This window comes from Xiphophorus hellerii, chromosome 11 (assembly GCF_003331165.1).
Source record: "Xiphophorus hellerii strain 12219 chromosome 11, Xiphophorus_hellerii-4.1, whole genome shotgun sequence".
Taxonomy (NCBI): Eukaryota; Metazoa; Chordata; class Actinopteri; order Cyprinodontiformes; family Poeciliidae; genus Xiphophorus; species Xiphophorus hellerii.
In genome coordinates, this window is record NC_045682.1 from 3,901,442 (window position 1) to 3,919,228 (window position 17,787).

At 38.1% G+C, this 17,787-nt stretch overlaps 1 protein-coding gene across 2 annotated transcripts in view; it reads left to right on the top strand.

The window, feature by feature from the left end:
* Window positions 1–17,787, top strand: part of gtf2ird1 (GTF2I repeat domain containing 1) — a 50,721-nt gene that overhangs the window by 18,338 nt on the left and 14,596 nt on the right. For both annotated transcript variants that reach the window (XM_032576601.1, XM_032576602.1), the window contains exons 2-11: window positions 4,160–4,289; window positions 5,457–5,598; window positions 7,381–7,557; window positions 7,633–7,816; window positions 10,594–10,892; window positions 11,979–12,074; window positions 12,867–12,950; window positions 14,016–14,199; window positions 16,043–16,068; window positions 16,825–16,939. In XM_032576601.1, coding sequence (XP_032432492.1) covers window positions 4,164–4,289; window positions 5,457–5,598; window positions 7,381–7,557; window positions 7,633–7,816; window positions 10,594–10,892; window positions 11,979–12,074; window positions 12,867–12,950; window positions 14,016–14,199; window positions 16,043–16,068; window positions 16,825–16,939 — 1,433 coding nt within the window. In that variant the 5' untranslated portion in view covers window positions 4,160–4,163. The remainder of the gene's footprint in view (window positions 1–4,159; window positions 4,290–5,456; window positions 5,599–7,380; window positions 7,558–7,632; window positions 7,817–10,593; window positions 10,893–11,978; window positions 12,075–12,866; window positions 12,951–14,015; window positions 14,200–16,042; window positions 16,069–16,824; window positions 16,940–17,787) is intronic.

The window sequence follows — 17,787 nt, forward strand, 5'->3', positions numbered from 1 at the left end:
TCAGACTGTACAATTCCTCATTGGGGGGGGGCAGGTGACACAGGACAGAGGGTGGAAGGAGTAGTGACCCCTTGTATTTTTCTCCATACTTATCAGGTCAAACCACATAGTGCAATACGATATCACTGGTCAATCTATCCGCCAAATTCTTATATTTTTTTTGTGTTGTATTTATATTTACTTATATTCTATATTCTTATTCCTTGTTTCTTGCATAATTTAAGGTTTTTCTTGCATAATTTAAGGTTTTGGTTACTCACATTTGGTGTGTACCTTAGTATTTAATTTGTATTTTGTATTCTTTTGCACTTTTACTTACTGTGTGTTATCTTTGTTTTTTGCCTGGGAGCTGCTGGTAACTTAAATTTCCTGAGGGAGTCTTCCCAAAGGATCAATAAAGTACAAGTCTAAGTCTAAGTCTTTCCCCACAGTAGGATCAAGTGGGAGATGAATTGACTCTGGCTGCACTAATATGGGCCTTACTCTAGTCTGACATAGTGAAGAAAGAGCTGAGCTAACTGAACGACACTTTCTATTTACTGTTCTGTTTACCTTCACTTATAGTCCTGAGATATGGACTGAGACTGAAAGAATGAGATCCTGAATACAGCTGGCTGAAATGAGAATGACATCAGCAGAGTTTCCCCAAGGAAACTTACTAAACCCAGTGGTTGGAGCAATAGTCCACCAGCGGCCCACCATGTTTTTGTGTTAAAAAATGGAAACATGTTTGCTCTCACATCAGTCTCACTGAACGCTCAGAGCAGACCTCTAAAATCGAGACAAATCTTTTTGTCTCAAAAAAAGATTTTGAGACAAAACTTGAGCGACAACTCAAACTTGAGTGAACTCAAGTTTCAGTTGAGTTCGCTCAACTCAAACTTCTAGAGGTTTGAGTTGAGCGAGTCAAGCAAGCAGTGAGGCTTGTATGCGTGTAGCTTGGTGCAGTACTCACTGACAACGTCTGCTCCACAAGAACACATCCCAACAGACTATTTTGAGTGTGTGGTGTGGTGTTTGATCTCCAGTATATTACAGAAGTGCACAACCAGGCGCTGCAAAAGTGTGCAAAGACGTCGTGATTAGTCCCTTGACCTTGAGCTCAGTTCAATGCTTCAACTGTAATTTTGCTATCAAAAGCTGCTTTTCGATTAACCATAGAACCATGCCCAAATTGAAATTATGAAAACAAATTTGCTCGTTTTCATAATGGAAAAATGGCAGTTAAGAAAATCCTCCTGTTTTTCAATAGAAGGTTTTTGCACTAGGATGAGGTCGTTTTTCAGCTGTATCGAAATAGTCGCAAAACTGCAATGGAAACAGTAAGTGGTAGTAGGATGATGGTTTGTTTTTGTGCTTTTTGGGGACAATGTGCTGCTGGCTCCACCAGAGCTCCCACAGCATCCCACAACTCATAAAAAGTTGTCGTTTCAACGTGTTGAATCCAAAGCACTTCTATAACATTGCCGACTACAAATATCCAAAAAATGGCGCCTACGTAGCCAGTCTCAAATTTGAAGGGCTTGTTGCTCCAGCGTCTGAATAAGACGCAGATGTCTCCTCTGATGGCTGATGGTTGAGTGCTAGCGCCATGACTGAATTATCAGGATTTTCAGCGACATAATCTCATGTAAAGAGTTACATGAGATTATCATGTAACTCTTTACATGAGATTATGTCGCTGCCATGATTTTTAATGACTTATTGTGTGAACAAACTTATTCACGCCTAATTTTAACTTCATTTCTTATTTATTAGAAACACTGCTATTGCAAAATTGTGTTTTCTTGACATCAGAATAGTAACAAAGATTTTTGCACGTTTGTCATGGAAAGACAGCTACTGTGTCTGTTTTATAAAGAAATGAATGAAATGAACAAGCAGTGCTTGGCCTGGTGGGGTTTCCAAGTAAAGCCTGGTGGCCTGCCAGGCTTGTATACTGTGGGGAAACTCTGCATCAGGAACGATTGAGACTCTTTTGGTTGAGATAATAACTACTAAACTTTTTCTCTGGATGAAGTATTAGTGAATAATATTTGCATGGCGACCACCAACAGAGCAGCGGAGATCAAAGACTCCACCGAAAACCTTCATCTGGGTTCCTTAGAAACATGACCGTCCTCCCAGACTGATTATCCCAAGCCTCTGCTTGCTTATCTCCATCGTCCTCCTCCTAGCCTTCCGCCTTTCTAAATATGAGAGGAAAGCAGGCCATCTATTTTGAGGCCATAATAATTTTGGAAGGGAGGGAGGGAGTCTAATGTTTGCTGTGTGGCCTGAGGGGAGGCAGATTTAGATGGACTTGGCACGCTCAGACTGGTGTGCAGCTGAATCCCACCACGCCCACCCTCCTCTCTGTCCTCGCCTCTATTGAGTCAGTGGTTTGGGTTTGCCAGAGGCTAGGATAATGGCTCCCAGTGTCTGGAGAGATTAAAGGCCAGAGCTGCATTGTTCAAATGCCCCGAGATTAGTTTCCACGGAGACGGGTTTCAGCGCAGAGCATTTTTTAAAATCTTTTTTGTTTTTTTTCTTTTCTTTTTGTTTCCATGACTGTTTTCCCCTTTATGCATGATTCAACTCGGATGTTTTTAATAAAACGATCTTTCGGCTGCATATTAACTGCAGTTGAACTTTTGATAGAAACTTAAGAGTCGTCTTGTCCACCTTAAGTCAATACTCTTCCTGCACCATCTGTCAAGGAGAGAAAATCCGGTGTAAAGGGTATCATATGACATCCTCTGAGCGCTCTAATCATCTTTAACTGACAACGGCAGCTTTTTGATGGATTTGCCTTTTAGATATTCCAGGAATATGACTCTAGGGATACAGGCGTCTGTCAAACGGATGGATGGATGGATTAGCGTGATCTTTTTTTATTTTTGCCATTATGTTCCCTGGAGGATCAGCTAAGACAAGAGCAATGTGGTGAAGTCATAAAGATGAAATGTGAGAGGATAGATCTAACATGGTTTACAGAAGAGCATTAGAAAGAAGATGGAGAAACATGTGGAAGAGGTGCTCTGGTCAGAAGATAACAAAATGAAACTTTTTGGCCTAGACGCAAAACACTGTGCATGTTATTCTCAGCTATAAAGCAATTTTACTGATTATAAATGATTTTTCTGTTTGTTTTTGAAGATGAAATTTTCGGAAAATCAATTCTTTTTGGGTCTTCTCTTTTTAAGCGCGTTTTACAGCTTGTATTTACTTGAACTTTAAATTCAGTTCAAGTCTATGATGGGATATTAGGTTAAGATTACATTTTGTATTATTCATGAGAAGAAAGTCATAATATTACAAGCATTCATTTTAATATTAGAAAAATAGAGTAGTAATTACATGAGGACTACACTGCAAAAACAAAATCTTACCAAGTATTTTTGGTCTAGTTTCTAGTGCAAATACCTTTGTGCACTTGAAATAAGACAAAAACAACTTTTTTGGTAATATTAAGGAATTATTGAGCTCCTCCTATATTTTTGCTGAAAAATTACTTTTAAGTTAGTTTTATCTGATTTCAAGTGTACTGAGTCATTTGCACTACAAACTAGAGCAAAAACATTTGGTATGATTTTGTGTTTTAAAACATTTTTTCTGCAAAATCTGGATCTACAGTATATTGTGCTAGTATTATGAGCACATTGTCATAATTAAATAAAAAATCTCATAGCCTGGCCCTAGTACTGCATTGTGAACTCACAGAAGGAATGACTCAAATAAAAGCCACTTTTTGAAAATATTTTCTGTTATTTGACTTTTTTTTTTTTTTAGAAAAGAATGGTTGGGAAAAAAAACAACAAACGATTAAAACTGGCTCTGTTTTAAAACTCTTAGATTTGATGAACAAATCTAAGAGTTTATTTTTATGCCATATTGCCCAGCTCTTCTCAGAACACCATCCCCACAGGGAAACATGGTGGTGGCAGCATCATGCTGCTCAGACTCCCCACTTTTCAAATTTTATTTATAAAAAAAGTATGAAAACCATGTATTTCACTTTTTCTTTGTAAGTGAACATTACTCTGTGTGTAAAATAAATTAAAACTTGTGTTTGTCATACAAAAGAATATGAAAAAGTACAAGATGCATAAGTGTTTGAAGGCCTAGTTTTTATTTGATATGCGCCTCCTTAAATGCGCCTTCGTCTTTGTTTTTGCAGAGGTATGGCTCAGATGAGGAAGCTGGCGTGTGACGGCCTGAGGGCCAGCTCCCGTGGCGAGCCGCAGGTCCAGCTGCTGTCCGCCAGGCAGGAGATACTCACCAGCCTGGTGTCCGCCCTCGATTCAGTGGTACGTTCTGCATCTGCTGTTTTCATGATACTATCAAACTGAGATCTACCCAGAAACGGTACGGATTTATACAGCTACTTTAGAGTTTTGATAATTCAGGGTTTGTACAGGTGCTTGAAATCCTTGAAGATGCTTGAATTCTGTTTTCCAGGTTTGGAAAGTGCTTGACTTCTGTATGAAGCCTTTGAAAATGCTTGATATTCAACCTGCACAATTTTGTAATAAAGTGCAATCTAATGTTTGATTGAAAACCTAAATTTGGGTTTCAGTGTGTGGACTAAAATAATTAACCCACCATGTCACAAAGTAAAATATTCTTATTATTTTTTGTCCTTCACCTCCCAACTTTTTTTTTTCTTCTCTCTTTTAAATTATTTCTTTCTTCATGTTTGTATGGTGTTTTATATGTTTTATCAAAAAATAGTCAGTTATGTAAGTTTTGCTAAATGTATATAATGTGAACAACGTTGTATAATATCTTGACAAACAAAGAAAAATATTATTATAAAATATATTTGGAAAAACCATATACTTTCATACACCTAATAAAAAGAGATTTTTTTCCCCCTCACTCTTCTTCTTCGCTGGTTTTAGGTCAGTTAGAATTACCAAAATGATTTCTATTTGCTAAATACCAGAAAACTTGGCAAGAATTTTTAAATAGATTTTATTCTAACTTTCTTTATGTATTGTGGTTAAACATTACTGCAGCGTTATTTATTTGGATTGTTTCCATTTATTGAATATTTATTATTCCCAATGGCTCGGTGACGTATTGATCTGTGCAATTGAAACAAAGTTGGATTATGTTTCACACATTAAGCAAAGTTATTGAAATTTCAGATTTTATTTTGTTAGTGTTTGGTTCCCAGACCAGTTAGGTGTATAGGCTGTGTGTGTGTTCAAAACATGAAATTTAGTTATATTTTAGATGACCTAGTCCCAGCTGTAGAGTGTAGAATACTACCATAAGACATTATTAATAACAGTAATAAGTAATATAACATTTCAAAGTGTTATGCTGGGAAAGTTTGAAAACTTACCTTGAAAATGCTTGAAATGTGTTTGAATTTTACTGTGGGAAAAGTGTGTGAACCATCTAATTGGAGTATGAAGTATAACTGAAGGTTTCTATGCTTCTGAATCCTGTCTCTCGCCGTGTTGCAGTGCATGGCGATGTCTAAACTCAACGCAGAGGTGGCGTGCGTCACCGTGCACGAAGACAGCGTGATCGCCGTGGGGACGGAAAAGGGCAGAATGTTCCTCAACTCCAGGCGGGAAATCCAAACGGACTTCTACAAGTTTTGCCGTGAGCCACACCGCTTTCCCGCTCTTGATTAGACGTTTACTTATTCCGTTTACGTCAACAGCTGCGAGGCAGTTGCGCAGTCGAGTCTCCGCTGGGTTTTAACATTCTGATTGAGCCAGAAGCTTAGGCAACCGCAGCTGTTTGTGTTTTAGCCCAGCGTCAGATTACTTCAATGTGAAGTGATCAAATCAACAGAAGCGTAACAGAATCATGTTTTCTCTCGATCTCTTTAAAACTGCACAGTATCTACAAGTTGATGCATAATGCGGTTTTTATGCGTTTTGTAGTTAAGGATCAGGTGTGAGAGGCTTGCAAAAATTGCTGAAACAATCTGGATTAAATTTAGTTCCCTCAATAAAAATAGAAAAATCACTACAACATGCCTCATCTGTTATCCGGTTGCTTTTCCACCTTTGTGTTGTGAAGCAGGATAAAAATAAACCTGTTTTAGGCTTTAAAGTGTGGGAAGGTATTATAATTTCACACTGTGTTCCTAAACCGATCAGTCATAAAACAAAATCAGTTTGAAGGATAAACTCCTGACCTTTCCCATTGGATTATCCCTGTTACACAATTAAAGTATCAGAAGATTTCTTTACACTTCTCAGAGTTTTAATTTATTTATAAATCAATTGATGCTGTCGTTGCATTGCAGCAACAAGGTCCTGGGTTTGAATCCCGGCCTTTCGTCTCTATCCATGGAGTTTACATGTTTTCCCTCTACTTGTGTTTCCAGCTTCTCTCTTAGCGGTTTAACGTTTTTTGAGAAAAGCCAAAAACCATTTCAAGCCAGACAGTTTAAAGTTTTTGGGGTTTTTTTATTTACAATTTTGCCATTTCCATTAACCTTTTCTAATGCGATACTTAAAAATGCGCTTTAAAAAAAAACCACATTGATGGAAACACAGTGGGTAGCGTAATCAAAAAGGACTTGACTTTCTTGGAGCATTTATTGTTCCAACAGTGAACGGTGAGAACCAAATAAAAGATAAACTCTTCCAGGCCTCCTAAGAAGAAAGGTCAATGATCTGGCAAGATTCATACCAAGTTTTCTTGATGGTAGCGCGGCCATCTTGTTTGACAAGCATGTTTCACAGCTTCTATTTATTTAGACTTTGAATTCAGGTCAGCTATACAACACAGTTTTAGGGCTTGGCTAAGATTTTAATTTATTTACGAGAATAAGGTCATAATATCACAAGAGTAAAGTGGTAATATTAGGAGAATAAAGTAGTAGCTTATTTTATTTTTACAGATATTGCTTTTGAGAAAAATAAAGAATTCAAATGAGGAATATTGAGCATCTTGTAAAGTTATACATTAGTATAACTTTACAAGATGGAAATACTTGATCTTTTAACATATCAGCAACAAATTATTATCAGCAGCAGGCCTTTGAAATGATTGTGCAACTGAATGTGTCTTATTTTGAAGAAAGCACCATATGAACTGAGCTGCTCACATTACGTCCTGATAATGAAGCCTTTTCTCATTAAAACAACTTTTTTCACATAATTTTTTACATAAAATTGAATCTTTCCTTGTAATATTATGATGTTCTCGTAATTCAACAACAATTCAATTCACAAGGGATGATTGAAATAAAAGCAACTTGGAAATATTTTCTGTCACTTTAAATCTCTCTTTTTGGAAAAGTAAGTGAGTGAAATGGAAGAAAACCAGAACGATTTATCTTTAGGCCATATTGCCCAATCCTAGCTTGAACTGCAGTTGCGTGTTTGTGAGCCGTTTTTAGCATTTCACTTTTCATCCTGGCTTCAGGAGCGCCGTGTCTGCAGAGTCTGACCGCCGTGAACACCCATACCAAAGACCAGGAAAGCGATCCCATCAAGCTGAGTAAAGACGGCGAACATGCGAAACAGCGAGCGCCATCAGACCCCCAGTCCAACGTCTTTGTTCTGAGGAAGATGGTGGAGGAAGTCTTCACCGTCCTCTACAGTAAGACTGTTCTACGCTTTATTTGAAGGGCGGGGATTGACTTTATCCGTCTGAACCGTGTCTTGTGACTCGCAGGTGAGGCTCTGGGTAAAAGCAGCCTGGTCCCTGTGCCTTACGAGTGGATCCAGAAGGACCCCGGTTGTGTGGTGGCCCACGGTTTGCCTGAGGGAGTCATCCTGAAGAAGCCCTCGGAGTACGACACCAAGACGCTGATGAAGATCCTGGAGCACAGCCACCGCATCCACTTCACAGCGAAGAGGTGAGTCTGTGGGGAAAGCAGCCACTTGCTGTTTAAAAGCTTGTATCACACGAGTAACGCAGCTGTTTCACATTAGATTACTCATTCCAGCCTCTAATGGTTTGCAGAAATTAATACTTGTGTGTCGCTGGGAGCAGGCTGCTGCTTCAGCAGAGTATTCATCCTGACTGGACAGGATTTAGAGTCAGTTTGGAAAAAAAAAAACTCCCCCTCATATTACATTTTTAGTGTCTCCAGGACACATTTAGTAATATTTATTGGTGTTTAAACATGCAGCTTGAAGAGAAGTGGTAATATATTTCTTTTCGCTCCACAAGAGTGCTTTTAGGAAACAGAAATTGTCCCTTAAGAGTCAAACAACGATTACGATGACACAAGTTTGAAAAACACACCCATGAAATTAAAGGATTATCAGCTGCAGCACCGCTGTTACACTGAGACTGAGGATTTTACAAACCCTGGCCCAGGATGTGTCATAAGAACAGAAACTAAACATTTTATTTGGTTGTTTGGGCCGAATGAGGTCATAATGTTTTACATACTTTATACAACATAAAAAATATGTAAAAAAAATTCAAATAAACAAATGATTCAGTTTTGTTTTAAAGAAGAAAACAAACATTTTACTGCCTAAAATGCAATAACAGGTTTTCTTTAATGTACGTTTGAGCTGCAGCTACTTCTAATATCAAGTTCACACACCTCTGCTAAACTTATAAACACATCTTAGGGTTGATTTGTTGATTATTTTTCAAATTAACCTATTAATAATTAAATAGCAAAAGGTGCTTAATAAGAAATGCTTTTAGATCATTTGAACCAGGTGAAACTAAGTCCATTCTATTTAAAAAGTTCCAGGTAAAAAATATCTGCAGACGAATGCAACATGTAAATATCTTTTGAATAGTTTTGACTTAATTACTGCTCTGAGTATGTTGTTCTTTTAGCATTTGGTCCTTTTAGTCTGTGTAGTCTAGCTATCGATTAATCAGTTACTAAATTAGTTGACGGTTATTTCAGTAATCGATTCATCACCACTAATCCAATTAATCATTTCAGTCATTTTCAATTTAACTTGATCTATATGTGGACAGATATTTAATGCTGGTTTCCAAGAATGTCCTTTAAAATTTTGACTTGAACACCAGAACTTATCGCTTTTCCAGTCTGCCAGCTTCGATGGACGTCCATGTCTTGGTAGATTGCAGAGCAAATTAAACACAGTTCTGCTACACGTTTATTTTACCTTTAGGCTTTAATGTTTGAAAAACTTCCAGCAAAAAATTTAATTTTTATTTTTCTTGTTGTTTTCATCTTTATCATTCATTTTTGAGAAAAACACAAGTTTAATTTGAAATAGTCTTTCAAGCAAACATTTTGTCTAGAAGGAGTTTGCTGCTGGACATTCAGCTTTCCATGTTAATCCCTGGAAAACGCAAGCGACATTTGTGATTTATGCAAGTCCTAAACTTACACTTAAATTTAGGACTTAAGTCCAAAACTTAAATTACGGACTTAAGCAGTCTTGTTTTCAAAAGATTCACCACACACAAAGCAGTGTGTGGTTGAGGCAGAGCAGCGCGCAGGCAGACGCTCAAATGAGGCATTTCATAGGCTTGATGATAAAAACAGAAACGTACAGACATGGAGCATGGAAACGGAAGACTCCAGCTAGGAATAAATGAAACCAGTGAGCTTTTATGCTGGGAAGGAGTGCAGAATGGCATCGGATCCAGGTGAGGAAAACAGCTGTGGAAAATGCAATAACAGAACTTTTACAGCTTTGTATTTTATTTGCACAGTTTTGCAGTAAAGCTGTAATAAACTTTTTGGAGGAAAGGTCAAATGATTACTTAGATTGTGCTAAAGAATTTAATTTGAGCAGGAAGGTCATTTACCTTAACACAAAGCAATTTGTTCAATGTAATGCATATTTATGATTCTTAATGGGTCGATGAGTTATTGATCTGTGTAACTGAATAAAGGTTGTCTTATGTTTTACACATTACTTATTGAAATTGGGGGATTTCTTTTTTGTTAAATTAGTGTTTTTTCTCAGACCAATCAGACCAGGTGTATAAGGTGTGTGAGGGATGTTTTGTTATATTTTTGTTTATTTTATCTCTGCTATGTGAAATACTATTGCAAGACATTGTTAATAACGGTACTAAATTATGATTAATATGTGTCGAATTGAAGTCTGGTGTTGGGAAAGTTTGAAAACTAACCTTGAAAAGTTCTTGAAGGAAAAATGTCTGAACCCTACAAATATTGATTAAAGAGAAGTAAATTTATATATTCAAGAAACAGAATATTCTTTCTGAAACATAAAGGAATAAATTAATAAGGCCAAACATAAACAACAATAATAAACAGAAATTAAATGAACATGGTGAGACCTTTACAACAAAAACTAACACAAACTCAAAAGAATGTGACAAATTTGTTGGTCCTTCAGATAAAATTCCATTAAACCACATTGAAGGTTATGGTTGCAGTGTGACAAAATATGGAAAAATTTACAATCAGCTTTCTTATGTATTGAGTTGACATTTCAGCTATTTGTGCTGTGATAAGAGCCACCACATGTTCAGCTCACCACAAATGAGAAATTTTCTGTTTGTATCTTTGTGTAAAGAAGTGAAATATCTGATCAGTAAATACATGCTGAGGTACTTCATTGCTGCACAGAACTAAATGCAGGCAACTAAATACAGGTTAGCTTGGAAATGTTCTAGTTTCCTTCACTTCAACTGTGTTTTTTTGACTGTTTACAGGCAAGCTGAGGATTTGTCCAGAGAAGCCAAGCCAAGCATGGAAGTGAACAACAACTCCTCCGCCGCCGCCGTCGTGACACAGAGCAGCCACGGCGCGGCAAAGGCAGTCACCTCGCCGAGTCCCGCCACCGCCAATAACTCGGTTCTGTCAAACTTCCTGTACGGGATGCCCATGTCCTCCAAACCCCATCCTGACAGCAAGCTGGACTTCAAACCCGCAACCCTCCTCAACCTGGGCAAGGACAGACTGGCCAACTGGACAGAGAAGGGCTCCACTGGGAAGGACGGTGGCAACACTGGTTAGCCTGGCCTTTAAAAACTTCTTAAGACCCTCGCCCCCAGTAGCAAGGGTCCCTTTTTGGTATCCACGGAAACTAAATAGGGACTGTATTTACTTATTTTGGCTAATGCCAAAAAAAGTATATAATTAATTTTTTCAGTAAAATGTGCCTAAATATGTTGTAATTTTTCTTTTTTACATTAGATTCCCAAAAACTTCACTTTGATTGGAGTCAAATACAACAATTTGTTACTGTTCCATTGTAATTGGATGAATACAATACAATGACGTATTCGGGCCATTGTAGAAACAAAAAAAGGAAGTGCATTGCCACTAAAAAAAAATCAAGGAAAAGTCAAAAATACCTTGAAAAAACTCTGAAATTTTGAGACTAATCTCAGAAATTTTCTAGTGAAAAACAGGGAAATTTGAGGTTTTTTTGCCAGATCTTTACTCTTCTTTTTTTAAATTTTTTTTTACCTATAATGGCCCTAATACACTGTTGTAGATAAAAAGTAAAAACAACCCCAACAGAAGCAGTTCTAGACAAGTTTAAGTTTAGTAAGTAAAAAAACGGGACATCATTAGGTTGGAAAGATTGTGGCCCAAACAAGAATTTTGACTTAAATTTTAAGCCCTCACAGCCTGCAGATAACAGGTATAAATTGTAATCAGAAGAATCCAATTATAATTTATTCATATAATTTTCCTCTATAAGCTTTAGAGGAAAGCAGTCTTGTTTTCAAAAGATTAAGTCAGATTTGTGGCACTAAACAAGTTTTATTTAGCTGGATTGATGACAAATATTGAACATTGCAGACCCCTATTATAAACAAACCACAACCTAAATGATAGCTTCGCCATCGCTTCTTTTTCCGTCGGATCTATTTGACTCAAAGCCCAAAGATGTTTTAAATCTCAGCTTGACAGCTCAACAGCCAATAAAACAACTTTAATTCTTTCTATTAGGGTAGTGCACTTTTACAGTCATTATGAAGGTAATTAAGAAAATGAGAGCTGGAATGCTGAATATGTGGGTGGTAAATTAACATTACAGCCTTAAATGAATTGAGCCAAATGTATTTAATTTGCCTTGTACTTTTAGATGAGCCAACAAGGCTACCTGCTGAGCAGGGTCAGAGTCCGCCTGGAATCCACATCTCAAAGAGGCTGCTCTTCTCCATCGTGCACGAAAAATCAGGTTGGTCCCAATTAATTAAAGAGCAATTACTTTGTATAAAAGTAAATTCATCACTCATAAGTTTCTGAAGGAGCATTTCTGGGAAAGACACGCAGATTTATGGCATGCATTATTATATAGTTATCCATCCATCCATTTTCTTACACTGTTACACCTTATCTTTTAGAGGGGTCAGGAGGGGTGCTGGTGCCTATCTCCAGCTAACGTTCCGGGCGAGAGGCGGGGTATACAGGGGTACACCCTGGACAGGTCGCCAGTCTGTCGCCAGGCAACACAGAAACAGACAGGACACACAACCATGCACACACACACTCACACCTGGGGAGAATTTAGAGAGACCAATTGACCAAAACAGTCATGTTTTTGGACTGTGGGAGGAAGCTGGAGTACCCGGAGAGAATCCAGCATGCACAGGGAGAACATGCAAACTCCATGCAGAAAGACCGCGGGCCGGGAATCGAACCCAGAACCTTCTTGCTGCAAGTGCGCCACTGTGCAGCCCTTATATAGTTATATCATAAATAATGTGATCACAGAGAAATAAATCCTACATATTTGATTGGATTTACAGACAGTTTCCATGTATTGTTCATGGAAACCTACATCAACCTGTGTTCACTTACTAATTTGTCTACTGTAATCCTTTAAGAAGATTGCTCTGGTTTACCAAATTGGGATTGAGTGAGAGGGAAAAATGAGGGAATTTCATGATATTTATTTGACTTTCTGAAGGTTTGGTTTACCGTAGCCATCAAATAACCAGGATATTGAGAGGATACTCTTCTGTTGCAGAAAAATGGGACTCATTTATTCAGGAAACTGAAGACATCAACACTTTGAGAGAGTGCGTTCAGATCCTGTTCAACAGCCGATATGGTGAGAAACAGTTGGTCGTTAATATCCCAGCTATTTTATAACCAGTCAGTGCAACTTTTGTTTTGTTTGGAAGTTAGCACTTTATGTGATCATCTGTTCCTTCCCTGTTATTTCAGTAAAACAAAGATTGCTTTTCTCCAAAAAAAGAAACGTTTTGACTTTTAGTTGGACTTTTACTTTCTCATAAATCTAACTTTATGAGACATTTGGGAGTTTTTTTTGTTTTTTTTTAACTGGTGTCTTTTAACTTTTGTTTCCCAAATCTCTTTAGTTGTTGTCCATTTCATTAACACTTACATTTTGTGAGATTCTGGCAGGCGTTCACTCATTAAACAATTAACAAAATGTCCATTCCTTTGCTTATTTTATCCTGGATCAGGGTTTTCAAAACAAAGTTTTTACAGATTGCAAACTAATCTCTAAAGAATATGTATTTGGTGTAGTATAGTCCTGTCCTGATTTCACAGTTTACATAAATTGGTTGAAATGGACCACATGTTTTTGGTCGTTATGGTTTCTGAGTTCTGTTTATTTTCTCTTTCTGCAGGTGTAGAGGCAGACTTCTATGATGTTGTCTTGTATTCTTTCTATCCTCTACACTTATCTTCTTCTTTCCTTTTAAGCATTTCCTCCACCGTTTTCCTTTCCTTTGCCCCTTTCTTTTCCATCTTTGTTTCCTTTATATTTTGATTCAGAGAGAAAATGTCTGTGGAATAGCCCTTTAATTTGAACCCAACTTCAGCATAAATATGATTTGTGGAAAATAAACATTTCAAATGCCAACAACATCAATGATTTCCTCCTAAACTTCTCGAAAGCTGTAGAAATTGTACAAAAGAAAATCTAAGAATTGGACTCTTTAAAATGTTGGAAATTGAAAATAATTGAAAATTTGCAAATGTTGATTTAATCCAGTCACCAAGTCCAGTTGAAGGCAGTTCATTGGTATCCACTGCCTGTAAAATTATGATGTTGCCTGTGTATTTACAGACCTAAGGAAAACATTTCATTAGAGTTAAAGCACTAAACCCTTTTTTTTGGTTTGTTTGTTTGTTCTTTCTTCAGCGGAGGCTCTTGGTCTCGATCACATGGTGCCTGTCCCCTACCGCAAAATCGCCTGCGACCCGGGAGCCGTGGAGATCATCGGCATCCCAGATCAAATCCCCTTCAAGAGGCCGTGCACATACGGCGTGCCCAAACTCAAACGCATCCTGGACGAGCGCCACGGAATACGATTCATCATTAAACGGTGGGAAACGCATCCATTTGTGACCTCATGGCGGCGGCGGCGGCCCAGAACCATACACAGATCACAGCCACTTTATGTGTCATTTTAAACTTACATTCAGTAAAAATGAATCTCCCAGCCATCTGCTTCCTTCAGCAACCGACTGCTGAGTCATTTCTGTCCCGAGCGACTCTCCAACTCACCAGCATGCTGCACTAATGGCTGCTCTTCCTCCCATTTGTTCAAGCTAATTTAAATGAGCCAGCATGCCTTGTTTGAGATAACGCATCTTTTTACCCATCCTGCAGGCAGCTCATTAGTGTTAATATAATTAGCAAAGATTGAAAATGTGATTAATTCACTATTATGTTACATTCCCATTGTCTCCCTTCGTGAGATGCTTCAGATGCAAACCCTGAGGTGGATTTATGCCAAAACAAATGGACTGTGAGCTCAAAGCTATGCTTCAGCTAACTGAAACCAGAGTTTTCTTCTTATTTAAGCCACAGATCTACATGGTAACACATGAATTATTCACTTGGTTGAAGTTGAATGTTATGAAAACCTTAGTTTTAGTCTTTGATCATGTTTAAGATTGTCTGACTTGTAATAATTAAACCACATCAAGGCTTTTATCACACATGGTCACCACAGCTGCCTGCTGAAGTCCACCTATGGACTTCATGCTCCCAGGAAGGCTTTGAGAGGCCTAAACATTTACAGCATTGTTACTGTCATAATCTGTACAATTATTAGAAAATGTAGAGGTTCAAAGAATATTGAAAAAAAATTAATAGACATTGTGTCTATTTATTTATCTGTTGTCCCCTTGGATGGATGGATTTATGGATGGGTTGTTGCATGAATAGATGGTTGGTTGGATGGATTGATGGGATTAGTTTATTGGATGGATGGATGGATGGATGGATGGATGGATGGATGGATGGATGGATGGATGGATGGATGGATGGATGGATGGATGGATGGATGGATGGATGGATGGATGGATGGCTTAGTGAGTGTATGGATGGATGGATGGATTGATGGGATTAATTTATTGGATGGATGGACAGATGAATGAATGGATGGTTTAGTGAGTGTATGTATGGTGGATGGATGTGTTCTTGTTGGGATGGATGGATGGATGGATGGATGGTCTGTCTGTCTGTCTGTCTGTCTGTCTTTTGGCCCTGCCCTCCTCCTGCTATCCTCCTGCTTATCTTCTCTGAGGCTTATCCAGTCGGCTCCCTCAGAGCTTCAGTGGTGAAGCCTCTGCCAGCTCTGATAATCAGCAACTGACGTTGATCATCCGCCAGTGGATTGTTTCTACTCGCTGCATTTTTACCGCTTTACTGGAAAAAACTGCTTTTTATATGCCATTGTACCTCAGATGAAAACCTTTTATTTGCTTCTCTGTCTGTAATTGTCTTTCTGCCACAAAGTTCTGCAGACCTCCATGTGTGTCACTCCGCTTTTATATGATAGGTGGCAAAATAATTATAGATGGATGAAATAAACACAGCTTCATTAAATCTGCTCTCCGCAAACAGGTGTAAACAAACACGAGTCACAGAAATCTACCTTGAAGCGAATTATAATCGTAGCGAGAGGGGAGAAAAGCAGCATGTGGCAGAGAGGATTAGGTTATATTTCACATCCAGACGACCATAATCATCAGGTTGTTTCAGCTGTAATGAAAGAACCTGACTGTTTTTGTGACACTGATTGTTCAAACAGAAGTTAATGTGCTGATAGAGTCAGTAATGACGTCCTCCATTTGTTTCAGAATATTTTTTGTCCTGAAAGCTGAAACAGCCTCTGAACTCTCTGACTAACATCCTGATTTTTTGTTTTTCTATTGCAGGATGTTTGATGAGAGGATTTTTACTGGTAAGGCTGTAATTAGTTCTGTTTTTCTTCTAATGCCATTATCGCTAAAATGTACAAGCTGTTATTTGGGCCTTCATTACTGAAATGCTGCTGTGACTTCTTAAAATTACTGTTGGTGACTGCGGCTGAAAATGTAGGGAAATTATTTCCAGGATGACTAACTACCTGCAGAATAATAACTAAAAACCTTTTAGCTTTTCAAAAATTTACATTTGCGATATTTCCATTAAATAAGAAATGGAATTAAAAGTCACACATGAATACGTTTGATCAGGCGATATGTCATTATCGCCATCATGCTGCTACTTCCTGTTGTCTTCTTTGTTTTATTTGCCAATAGTGACATCCGGTTGTTGACCATATGAGTTGTGTGATGCAAAAATAGTCTTTCCATTCCAGTTTTGCGGAATACGCTGATTTTGGTAAAGCTGAAAAACCAACACATCATATCACAAAAACTTTTTAAGTTTTGTGATATTCGATAAATATCGAATATCACAAAATTTCCATTCGATAAATATATTTTCCTAATTCCAATTTGTGCAATTTTATGATCAGTGGAGCAAGTGTTATCTTGTTTTACTCACCTGTTGATATAAATGCTTTAAAACGATAATAGTACATATCTAAATAATATATATCTTGCTAACTAAAGAAACTGTCAAGTTTTTATTTACTGGTGTACATTTACTCTCCCAAACACACTCTCTGCTAATGTGCTTTGTTTATTTATCCTCTGTGTCTTGTTTGTTGAAGCTGCAGGCAAGATTGCCAGAGAGGAGGGCAAGCTTGACCCGGGCTGCGTGCCTGAAGACGGTTTCTCCGACTGCCTGGGCTTCCCTCCCACCGCAGCTGAGCTGCTCAGCAGCAGGTTGGCTCTCAGCCCACAGACACACTGTCCAAGATAATGCCATAGCCTTAATGTGCTAACTGAACAAGGACACAACGTATCGCTGTCATCATTTGCTTGACAAGAAGTAAACACAAGCAGCTAATTAAAGCGCTCTAATTCATCAGCAGCAGGTGTGACGTCCTCTGCCAAAGCAGGAGTTTTGGCTCCTTTGTTGCTCTTGAACGTACAGGTCTTTATTAACACAATGCCAGGGTGGAAAGACATCATCAGTGACTTCGGAGAAGCAATGATTGCTGCCAAAGAATATGGGAAAGGATGGAACAGTGTTGCTATTTAATTGCGAATATAGTCAGACTGCAGTGTGAGTGGTTTACGCTCGCAATACTGTTTACGGAAGCAAAACTGGATCGATTTTAAAATAGAAAAGAATTCAACTTAGTAGTCATTGCACATGTACAAAGCAACAAAATGTAGTTTGTATAAATCCAGAAGTATATACAGTATTTATATGTGTGCCAATGACATTAAAACATTGGATAAAATATGACATGACAGTTCAGACAGAAGACTCTTTGAAAACTATCGGCTACATATTCAATTTAGTACCACATATGGAAGTGCCACAAAACTGATTTTTGGGGGGTGAAAAGCTCAGAAACAGGGCGTTCAGACTGCTGTAAAAATCTTAGTTTTTTTTCTCTTTCTCCATATGTGATATAATATTCATGGGAGTGCTATGCGGTGTATAGGGAGCCCCTGCTTTACACCACCGGGCTAAGCAACTGTTTATTATTTGGAAGCTTTACCATCCACACAAGCAGAAATGAGGTGACATATTATATAATCTGCCAGCGCAAAGAGCCAAG